The 11,941-nt window shown below is 45.4% G+C and overlaps 1 protein-coding gene across 2 annotated transcripts in view; it reads right to left on the bottom strand.

Moving 5' to 3' along the window:
* The window catches only part of GATA6 (GATA binding protein 6), a 31,826-nt gene extending 20,159 nt beyond the window's left edge, over positions 1-11,667 (bottom strand). The window contains exons 1-3 of one of the 2 annotated variants that reach the window (XM_006139059.5): positions 11,284-11,667; positions 9,244-10,151; positions 3,510-3,676 (exon numbers count right to left, since the gene is read on the bottom strand). In XM_006139059.5, coding sequence (XP_006139121.1) covers positions 3,510-3,676; positions 9,244-10,132 — 1,056 coding nt within the window. In that variant the 5' untranslated portion in view covers positions 10,133-10,151; positions 11,284-11,667. Of the gene's footprint in view, positions 1-3,509; positions 3,677-9,243; positions 10,152-10,438; positions 11,254-11,283 lie in introns of those variants that run through there. The other variant, XM_006139060.5, reaches the window with a different exon arrangement.
* Positions 11,668-11,941: the final 274 nt, after the last annotated feature.

Genomic DNA, 11,941 nt, shown 5'->3' on the forward strand with positions numbered 1-11,941 from the left:
TGATGTATCAAAACTATGTTTAATACAAAGTAAGGGTAACAACATTTTACTCCTGTATGCTGCGTCACAACCTGATCGGATTAAGACCTGACTCCCTAACCCCAAAATGTGTGTGTCATTATCCTCATTTTTTCCATCAGGGAAACTTATGCAAAGAGATAATGAGGTTTTCCCAATTCTAGGGAGGCAAAATTAGAACTAAAGAGTTGCTGATCACCAGTTGTGTGTTCAGACAATGGGATCTCTTCACTTCCTTTGATAGCTTGGATATGAAAGGCAGCTGCAAAGTTTTTCACCAGATTTCCATCACAATGAAAACTGGGCAGTGAACATGTCTCTGCCATGTAGCTTTCAAAGCACGCTCTCTCTTTTCATAATGTACTACTATAAAGTAATGGTTTTCAAGGCACTTTTTTGTGTTGCCTTAAATTGCCTACTTTTAAGTATATTGCCTTAAATTGGTCTGAGAAGAAACTGAATCTTTTAATGACCCAGCCCAACAGTTGTGAAAAATGAACATTCCCGAATGGCAGGGACTCTGTTTAAAGCAAAAAGACAGCATGGTTCTCACAAACTAACTTCACCTGAAGGGCTGACAGCTGAAAACTTTTGTTTTGACATGGAAAAGGAACATGGAACAGATATCAAAAGGATTTAATATGTACAACAAACAGCGTAATTTTTGTAAACATGTATTTATCACAAAGTGAAAAACAACATGGAACATAGCTTGGAGAAGAGTGCTCTCTCACTCTCTCTGTGTGTGAATGTTCTACGAAGTCAATAAATTGGTGTATGACAGCAAGGTCCATATTATAAACAAGCCATTTATGACACTCTTCAGTGGAGTTTGGAGCCAAGATGAAGCAACCTTATATCAGAAATAACCATATAACAAAGAGCTTTATGACTGCAGACTATATATCATAAGTGAAGCCAGTCCTCATAAACATGTGAAATGAAGGTGAATGGGCTATAAAAGTTCCTGTAACAAGCGCTCTCTTTCACATTCATCACAAGCAAGGAATTTAAGCTACATAATAAATCTATTATTTTACAAAGTATTGCAATGTCAAAAAATCAGAGACTAGCCATGTTTGCAGGCTGTAACAATTTGCATAGAACAGACAGTTTCAGTGCATTGCATTCATCCCATCACAGCCATAAATAAAGAGTCCACAATAAGAGCTAATTTCTTAGGCACACGCCCTTTCCATTTGTGTCATTTACTGCTAGTTTGTGCAACATATCTGTTGACCTTTGGTACCACACCTGCCATACAGAAAACAAAAAATTGTTTTCAGAATGGTAAGTATTTTTCAGAGCTATAGTCAAGAATCTTGAATTTTATCTATTCATATCACTAAGTATTCAGCTATAATTTTACACTACACTTACAAAGAGAGAATAATAAAATCAATATAATTGCTTTGACTGGGTACTTTGGATCTAATTTGGATCTGGTTGAATACTGAAGGTAATATAATCGCCACGCTGTAGTACAGGCTGAAACACAGGCATTATATTATATACCAATTTAAGGCAATACTAAAAGTATTGTAGCAAACAATTAATACTGAAATAGAATTTGTCATATTAATAAAAGAAAAAGATACACGCTGCTTTCAAATTTTCCTTTCTTTCCTAAAGCAAAATTACTGTTGAAAGCAATAGCGCTGCATGTGTACAATGTAAATAGGATTTGGCCCCAATGTATATGCTGCGTTTTCCAATATGTACATAGTTGGATCTTATTACAATTTTTTCTTTTCTTTTTGTTTCCATGAAAATTGGTGTAAGTCTCAATATATTTTATAGTCTCTGTGTTCTATAATTGTCTGCATCATGGTTGTAAATAACATCTAATTTATCTAAAAAACTATTTAACTTTCAAAAAGTTTTGGCACTAAAATGAAATAAAAAATCTTGGCTTTCCTGTTGCAGGAGTTTTACCACTGACTTCAGTAACAGTAGGATAAGGGCCAAAATATGCTTATCATCTTAAAACCATTTTTATTATATACTTCCAGATGTATGAATATACAATCATACATAATATATAATTTGGGCATACTTATTTAGAATAGATTACTATATGTTTCATAGAAAACTGTAAAGCATTTATTTCATTGAGGTGTCAGATTGAAATTGCTGCAATTTATTATGTTCTATGCAAAAAAAAAAAAAAAAAAAATTAAACCAGAAATGCCATGGACCAGGCCCTTTAGCTCGGGTGTATCTGTTCCATGCCTTAAAAGTTAGGAATGCTATAATCATTTACAACAGCTGAGGATATGGCCTCATGTGTGCTGCATTTGTTTCTGTTAATTAGATTACACCATACTTAATAAAATTTGCTAAATAACCAGTTAAGAAATTATCCAAAAGTGATTAACTTTTGACTTAAGGAATTCTTTGGTTTAAGGGCACTCTGCAAGATGACTGTTGACATGATAAAGAAAATGTGGCTTTTAAAAGCTTGTTTAGTATGGTTTTCTTCCAGGTATTGGAGCTGATGATAAAATTTCTTTTTATACAGTAGAAATATGAAGGAACTTCAGCCGCTGATGTGACTGAAAGTGTTTTAAAGCGTGATCAATTTTGTTACACTGTCTTTTTTTTCACACTGGGGTCCAAACACCAGTTTGGATTATGTCAATGTTATTGATTATAACTTGCCCACTAATGGCAATTATCAAAAAGAGAATTCTCTTTCTTTTCTATCCTCAACTCTGATTTATTAGAGATGGTTCCTTCTTGTTCCATTTTCTCCTTCCCTCTTTAGTGCCAGTGCTGAATGGGGTTCTGGTTTGTAGTGTTTGTTCCTCCCTGGTTTTTAATGTGCATTTTTTTGACAAATTATGGTTCATTTTAGGAGCAAAACAAAACAAAAGCTTTTATCTGATTTAAACAATTGGTTTTCCTTGAATTTTATAAACAAAAATATTGGCAAAAAAATGAGCTCTTTGCAAATAAGGTAGCCCCCTGGACAAACAAGTTTCATCATTGCAAAAAAACTGGTATTTTCAGTGTATGTTGTTAGAAGTCTGTTTTGCTTCTTTGAAGGGGGGTTTATTCATTTAAAAAAAACATCCTCTCCCACATTAGCTTGCATCTTCACTCATGTTAAAGCAGCATTTCTGCAGGGTTAAACAAATTAATTTCTGCCCCTCAGGGCAGGATGGCCCTAAACCTGAGCCTTTAAGGTGCTGGTTCCACTGGAAGCTGTGGGCATTGAAGGCCAGAGATTGCTTAGTTGGGTCAATAGGATTTTTGCTCTTGAGTTCAGCGGGAGCAGGACTGAACCCTACCTACACTGCTGGCTGAATCCGGCAATGTGTGAGAGGGCAGAAGGAACTAAAAGGCACTTTGTGAGAACTAAAACGGCAGGGTCAATCCCTAGGGGGACATTTCAAGGCCTGTAATGTTGGCAGCGCTACTGTTCACACTGAAAAAGGTGTGACTCCAGTTTCTGAGGCTGGAATGAGGACAGGCGCTGGCTCACTCACCACTCGCTTCTGGGGTTTGATGAGGGGCCTGCTTAGGCCGTTCATTTTGGTGTACAGCCCGCAGGCGTTGCACAGATAGTTGCCGGTGCCGTCCCTTCTCCACAGGGGGGTCTGAATGGAGCCGCAGTTCACACATTCTCGGCTCTCGGACAGATCTTCCAGCAGGTCTGATGGGGGGGACACAGACAAAGGCAGGCGCGTTAGCAGCGAAAGCGCGGGAGGAGGGGGCAGAGGAGCAGAGCTGGCTTGCCCATGCCCCTTTGACTCATCCTCATGAGAGCCCTTTGCAAAGCCCCGCGCGTGGGAAAAAGTCCTGCGAATCCGGAGTGAACCGAGAGACCCCGCCGCGCACCCCCACCCCAACCTGCGTCCCTCTGTGCGCTCTGCTCCCGGCTCTCCGGGCGCAGCAAAACAGGCGAAAGAAAGCGGCCCATTTGCCATCTTTGTCCCGCAGGGGCTTTCCCGCGATCATTACAGCCCCAGGTTACGGCCCCTTAGCGCCAGTCACAACACCGCGCTGCGGAGAATTCGGATCTCTCGCCAGTTAGCTCAGCTGTTCGACACAGCGCCGGTGAGGAGTTTTTGAACCCAAATGGCCTTGATACCCGCGCTCCTCACGTGAGAACGCGGGACAAACCTTCTACCGACAGAGAGACACCGAAGAGGAGCATTTTAATTCTTAGCAAATATAAATAAACGGCCACCCAAAGAGGAAGGATTTTTCCCTCCTACGGGCCAGATCCTTCTCAGGCTGAACGAGAATTTTGCCGCAGTGAAAACGGCAGAGTCGGCTGCTCTGCTAGGTCAGTTAAAATGCAATCGCGTAAAAAGTGAGACTGAAAATCACACGGTGAGATACCAAGTTTCGTTTTAGTCGGACCGAATGTATGTGGATTTCATAGAACATTATTTTGCGTGCCTCCACTGAATAGAATAGTATTTGCAACCAGAACTCGTCCCCATGTTCTTTACATTGTGTATTGATTGTATTATATAGAATGAAGCGATACATTAAAAGGCATTTACACAGGACATAGGTATCGTTACTCAGAATCAATATGGGGGGATTTCAAAAACTGTTAAATGCGTGGCAAAAATGCCCACGTTTCAAAGTCTACTTGGAAATCGAGCTGTAATAATTGCAGATTGGAAGTGACATTATTTTTTGACAAATAATTCTCATTTATGACTAAGCAAAAGTGTTTGATCCTTTCAGATTCTTACTGAAAAAATACTTTACAACTTATTCAAAATTCAATACAAAGAAAGTGCGTGCTAACTGGATTTTACTAAGTCTGTGTAGTTCAGACAATAATTTGACTTGGTGAAGGGGGAAGAAACTTTAACACTTATACAAAGTGGGAAAATACTTAACATTTTATCACAGGGCCCTAATAGCTACTAAACAGTTAATAAAGATATACCAGTTAGGCAAAGAATAAATAAATTTCAACTATAACAAGCAAACACTTTGGCCTGGAAATACCTTTATATTCTTTTATCTGAATCATCTCTCCATACTCAAAAATAAAGATCAATTAAATATTTATATTCTCACATATATTGTACAGAGATCATTTCAAATATTTTACTTCTATATCACTTTTTTCCTGTAAGAGAAGATGAAGCCATTGGTACAAAGGGTAGCTTCATAATTGATTCTTGGCCCCTTCTAATGCCCTGTTCTACCTGCTTTTGTTAGTGGTGAGATTACTTTTTTATGTTTCATTTATTAGCTTTATGTTCCAAAGTGAAAGAGATCTTGTAAATGTCAAATAAGCATTTGATATAACTGTTTGAGGATGGTAAATGAACTTTGGCTAGAAAGAAATTGTATTCCCTTTCCTTCCCATTTTTTCCTCCTCCCCTCATTTACAAAAATTGCAAGTTAAAATGAAATCAGAATATTGCAGAGTCCAGAGACCACAGTTCAAATTACAGTCAGCTTGTAACTCTTAACACATCACTAAGATTTATTAATCTTTGCACTAAAACCCGCCTTTGAATACTGTAATCAGTAAAATGCTTAAGGCTTCAAGGACACTGGAGTTAAACAGTTATTTTTCCCAACTGTGTGTTTTAAACTGTTACCTTCATGCCTATGGAAAGAAATTCTACAGAGGTAGTATTTCTCCAGCCCATAGAATAGTTTGTCCTTCATTCATGGTAGATATATATTTATAACTATAATAAAAGACTATAGCTTTAATTATTCAGTAAAAAGTAGGAACTCTCTTACAAGATATGAGAATTCTGTCATTCTGTTGAGACTTCTGATTCCATTAAGTTATAAGAATTCTGTAATATTTATGCCTTACATTTAAAAAAGAGCTTGATTGCAGACATTCTATTTATGTGGCGAGAGTTGATATTATTTGAAAAAATATGTACACTGGGATTTGTTTTAAATATAGGAGTCTAACTGGCAGAAACAAAAAACTACATTTATCATTAGTCAGAAGTAATGTGTTAGAAACAGTAGAAAGATTTGTTTGTTTTATTTTTAAACTTTGTGTAAATCTCCCTAAACCCATTATTTTCCTCTCCAACAAACTAATTTCCCTCCTTTGAGTTTTCAACAAGAACAAAGGAGCATGTCTGGAATAATATTAGGAGACCAACAGAAATCTGTAGTAGACATTATAAGTTGTATTAGTGATACCCGTTTATAATGATTGTACTACAGTAAATTGACTGTCATAATTATTATAGTATATTTTATTATATGTCAATGGGGATATTAAAGCTGCAAACTGGAACTTTTAGGTATGCTTTATAGAGAACTCTTAAATAAACGAGCATTTGTACTAAAGGGATATTGTAGAGAACTTCAATTTAGGGAGGGCTCTACCTGGCATATTCGCCTCTACTTTAATGTTACATCAAGAATATACTAGATTTTTTTTAAAAAACCAGCAGTCCTGTGGAACCTTAGAGACTAACAAATATATGAGCTTTCCTGGGTAAACCCACTTAATCTGCCCATTTTCATCTGATGAAGTGGGTTTTACCCACGAAAGCTCATGATGTCTCATACATTTGTTAGTCCCTAAGGTGCCACAGAACTGCTCTTTGTTTTTATTAAATTTCCAACTAACAGGGCTATCCGTCTGAGACTTTATCCTAGAGCTTGACATCCTCTTAAAGTAATGGAAAGGGGGACACCATACAGAAGTTGTGCTGAGATAGTATTGTGCAATGTAGTTGTACCCGGTGGTCCCAGGATCTTAGCGAGACAAGGTCGGTGAGGTGATATATTTCATTGGCCCAACTGCTATTGGTTGAGAGAGACAAGCGTTGGAGCTATAAAGTCATCCTTAACTCAGATCCGAGGAAGAGCTCTGTCTCTCTCACCACAGAAGTGGTCCAGTGAAAATGATAGTCCCTCCTCACCCACAAACATTATAGATAGGTTGCATTCTACCCCGAATTTAGTCTAAGCCTGGTTAGTGGTGGGGGGGGGGGGGGAGAGATTTTGAAGTGTGGCGATTGACAGGACACCTGTGGTTTGTGGTTGGGATATACACGCTTTGCTTGGTCCTAAGCTGAATCGTTCCTGGGGCTCTTATTTCTTTCACAGTAAGACCTTAACCCAGCTTTGAAGTCTCTTTATCTTCAGCAGCCAATAACTCCCCCCACCACCTTGCGCATCCCCACACCTTTTCGGTCACATGGTCACCAACTCATCTCCAGAAAAGTGTGTGGCCAGGGGCACAGAGTTAGCAACATTCAATTGTACACCGTAAAAGACTTTCCCGGCACATGTCACGCTTAATATATTATCACGTTTCCCCAGAGACCGGGCTGAGAGATCGGGGCGGGATATACCACCAATTTACTCGTCTGAACACTGTGCAAAAGAAACAAAAAAATGCGTTCCTGGCGGAATACATGAGGAGAGTGTATCGGATATTTGCGAAGGAGAAGCAGTGATCCAGCAACAGATCCAAGCTCAGAAATGTGCCCGCTCGCCCTTCCTCGCAGCGCTAACCCTCCTTCCTTAATTTCTTGCTGTGTAGACTAGGGCTTCCCATTCCTTCCTTCCTCTTCAAATCTATTCATGAGCCTTTTCCCTTTCCGCCCCTTGCTAGTCTATGAGACTTTCGATTCCCATATCCCTCTTCTTAAGCAAATGAATGGCTCCTTCCTTGCAGATTTGATCCAGGACGGTTGTCTTTAACTTTGAAAGCTTTGCCATTCAGCGTCCGTGTTGCAAGCGAGAAGAGTTTTCTGCTTTGCTCTTTCGCTGCGACCTCTAAAAAATAACCATCTTCACTCTCTGTCTCATGTTCGTATACAAGAGAGTGGGACTTCAAATGCCTACATTACATATAAAAAAACCAATAGACTAGTAACACCTTAAAGACTTAACAAAACATAAGGTGCTACTAGTCTATTGTTGTTTTTAAAGTTTTCCCTGTTACAAACTAACTCGGCTACCCCTCTGAAGCTTTTGTACATTAAATATGTTGTATCGGAGTCCCGGAGAAGGACTGTTTATGGAACAATCAAAAGATTTTCAAATCGAACTCCTGTTTTTTAAAAATCTAAAGAACAGGAGATAGACCCAAGGGAAATCCTACTGAATCCACGTTCATGAAGTATTTATTATTAGTTTGATAGGCAAAAGCAAACGCAAAATTATATTCGGTCTGAAGAGAATGCCCTAACCAAAAAATCAGCCCTACGGTTAATTTCATAAAGTTTCTTTCTCTAAAAAGACGCTGACATCAGTCAATTTCTCTACCGGGGCCTGCTTGTGTCAGCGTTTTTTTAATACAAATGTCCATTGATTTTAATATAAAACTTGCGAACACTGCGTGTGTCTTTTGGAAACCACAAAAATCCATTGAACAAGTCTCTGTTAATTTGCCAGAATCGTTGGTTTCGAAGAGAAGACGCAATTTACACTGCATTTTTCACTCTCTCTTAATCGAATTATGTTAATATGGGGGAAGCACGGGTATAGACACACATTTGGAAGTGACATACATTAACCGATTCTTTTCTTTAAAAAATTAAATTAAATTTAAAAGACCAGGCTTACAAAATTGATTAAAATTCTTCTCACGAAGGCCATATTTTTTTAATTACAGAAAACAAGGCAGTGCTGTTTATTGCGTTTGCATTACCGGCCCCCTGCCAACCACATCACCAAAGCCACGCCATTCAAAATCACCCAAAGAATGGGGGTCTCACAATACTTCCAGTGGTACTTCAAAACCCCTGTTCCTGCTCACAACTCAGGAGAAAGAAACTTAAGAAACACCTGAAGATCAGAGATCTGGTAGGATCCCTATTTACCAAACTGCAGGCATATTCAGCCAAAGAATAGGTTTGTGCTAATAAAAAAAGGCTGCACACACGTCAGTATCTCTCACTCACTCACACACACACACACGCCAGGATCTTAACATTTACTCCACCGTCCTGCTCGAAGCCTCCCCCTCAACGGAGACAACACAACAACCAAGGCCTAATAATTAGACTGAAGTTGCCATCTGCTTCCCTCTCACTTCCTCCCCTGTCCACCCATCTCCACAACCACAGCGCCAGCATTGCAGCAGAAAAAACACAGGTCGGCCCCACATACAAATGCCGCCTCCTCTTGCAGGGAAATCTCCCCCCCCCCCCTCCGGTCTCCCCAGCCCGCGGTATCTGTCGGGAGCTTTGCCTGCCCCTCCGCCAGCCCAAGCCGGTGGCGAGGCCTGGCACCGGGGCGCTGCGCTCTTACCTGCGCTGGGAGCCCGCACGGGGATGGGGGTGGCCCGGCTCTGCAGACAGTGGAGCATGGAGTTCTCAAAGGGTCCCGTGGGCCAGGCCGGGGCGAGCTGGGGCCCCACGTAGGAGGGGTAGTGGCCGGGGTAAGATCCGTTCAGAGGCCGGCCCAGCGGGTTGTACTGGTCCCTGGCGTTGAGGCTGCTGCTGTAGCCCCCGGGCTCTCGGGAGGCCCCGTTGGCCATGGGCGGGCTGGGGGAGTAGGGGAAGCGGCCCGAGGGGTGCGAGCCGCTGCCGTTGCTGTACGAGGGGCTCTCCGAGGCCGGCTGGGGCCAGCCCGAGTGGCTGCTGCCCGGGTGGCTGGGCTGGGCGGCCCCGCTGCCTTGGAGGTAGGGGAGGCTGGGCAGCATGGAGCCCACGCGCGTGGTGGGCACGTAGACCGGGGAGCTGGTCGTGGAGTGCATGAAGCTGCCGGCGGAGCCATCGTAGGGGGCGGGCGGGCCTTGGCTGGCCGAGATGGCCAGGGTCTGGTACATCTCCTCGGGCTGCTCGGCGCCGTAGGGGCTCAGCTTGGAGCCGCGGCTGGACCAGAGCAGCTTGTTGGTCTGGTCTAAATCCGCGAAGAGCAGGATGTCCTCCCAGCTGGGCAGGCTGGAGGCGTGGGGGGCTCCGAAGTGCACGTAGGGGCCGAGCAGGGACCTGCCCTCGGCGGGAGGCGGCGGCCGGGTCGCTTCGGGCTCCTGCTGCGGCGTCTTGGAGGAGCCGCGCTCGGCCGGGGAGCAGCAGGAGGACGACGGCGAAGGAGGAGAGGGGCCCGGCTCCCTGGCGGGGAAGGGGCAGGGGGAGTCGCCAGCGTCCGCGCCGCACCGCTTCACCACGCACCAGCCGCCCTCAGTCAGGGCCATCCAGGTCCCCGGCTATGCTCTGGGGGGGGGGGGGCACAAAGGAGAAGAGACAAAACACAGCAAGTTAACAACCAGGCCCCAGCGCGTCCCTCTGGGCTGCGCCCCGCTGGGGGGCTGGGGGCCGCTCTAAGCGCTGTCGCCTGGACGGCTCCCGGCGGGAGGCGGCTCAGACAGCAAAGGTCATTAACACCCCGCAACCCTCCCCCCCCCGCCGCCCCGCCCGGCAGCCTCCGAGCAGGGCGCGCTAGCAGGGGGCCAACCCCCAGCAGCGGGTAGGGACCCTGGCTCCAGGCTGGACTTTCCCACCTTATCTCGGGCCGCAGATGGCAAATGAAGAGCCGCAGGGGGGAGCGAGGCGTTTCTTGTGGGCTACCCACGCGCCCCTTCCTCCTGTGCCGCTGCGTGAGTCACCGGAATTCCTTCCACGGGGAACACAATTAGCAATGGCCCGGGCACGGCTCGTTCTAGCCCGGGGGAAACACACACGCGGCGCGGCATCAAGACGCGCCTTCCCCTGCGCTTCAGACAAAAGGTCACCCAAGAGGAGGAGGGAGCCCAAGCCCACCCAGGAGGGGCGATCTCAGCAGGGCACCGGGAAGCTGGTGCCAGCCCGCGCCGGTTACTCGGGGCCTCTGGAGTTGCAAGTCCAAGCCCAGCAGGAGCGCACCTTGGGAAGGGCACCGATCCACAGGCAGCGAACGCCCACTGAGCTCTGGGGACCAGGCAGAGATCACACTGCGGTCGGGAGCCCCCCACACCCCTTCCTCCCCCTCCCCCAGCCCGGTGCCAAGTCCTTGGAGTAGAAGGAGAGAAAGCGAAAGAGTCTGGAGAAGGGGGAAGTGTCAGCCGCTCCAGCAATAACAGTGGGGCGCGCAAGTCTCCTTCTCCGAGCGTCCCAAACCTCCTCGGGGCTCTTAAGATAACCACAATGACCAGCAATCCCAGCACACAAACCCCCTTGCAGATAGGCGCAAAATGCGTCTCTCTCTTTGCAAGATAACTGGGAGATAAGGGGCGGACAGATAAGGCTTCCAGGAAAGGGAGCAGAAGTTTGTCCAGAGCGACTCCTCCTGCCCCGCCAGAGCCCTCCGCGAGCCCGGGTGGTGCCTTAAATCAAGAGGTACGAGAGGGAGCAAAATCAGTCAGCAAACCTCTGGCGATCGCTTGGCATTGGCTTCCTCACTCGGGGCTCAGCGGGCTGTAATCCAGTGAGCGGAGAGCGGCAAACTCGAGTCCTGCGGCTCCTGCGAGCGGCTCATGTTATAAAAAGGAGAGAGGAGGCGCCTCTCGCAGCCCTGCCGGAAAACTGCAGCCAGCACGTCCTGATTGGATTCAGTGAGCCCTAAACAAACAGTGCGCTCCGGAGGGGTGCCAGTCCCTGCGCGAGTCCCAGGGCAGACGCGCCGCTCCTGCCAGCGCTGGCGTGAGAGGCAGACGAGGCGAAAGGGGCTGCGCGCTGCATGCGGGGGGAGACAGAGGTCAGGAAGCGATCTCCCGAGACAGCAGTGCTAGGCAGTGCTCAGCCAGGGGGGTCAGTGACTAATCCCGAAGTGGCACGCTCGCAACAACGCACTGCCAGCACACCCCTTTGCCCTTTGTCCGAGGCGTTTTCTACCTAAGCAGCCAGCGCGCTCTGCTCCCCGGCCAGAAACAGACAATGCAGGTGGAGTTTTTTCACTAAAAGCCTATTTCATCGGTGATTTTCATTTCCCACAGTCCCCCTCCCCCTGCGAGACCCCAGATTGTAGGGAATCCCCTTTAAAGTGTGAAGGGCGCTGCAGTTGTTTCTTTTTTACAGACTGAGGCTTC

Source organism: Pelodiscus sinensis, chromosome 2 (assembly GCF_052426305.1).
Source record: "Pelodiscus sinensis isolate ZL-2025 chromosome 2, ASM5242630v1, whole genome shotgun sequence".
Lineage (NCBI taxonomy): Eukaryota > Metazoa > Chordata > Testudines > Trionychidae > Pelodiscus > Pelodiscus sinensis.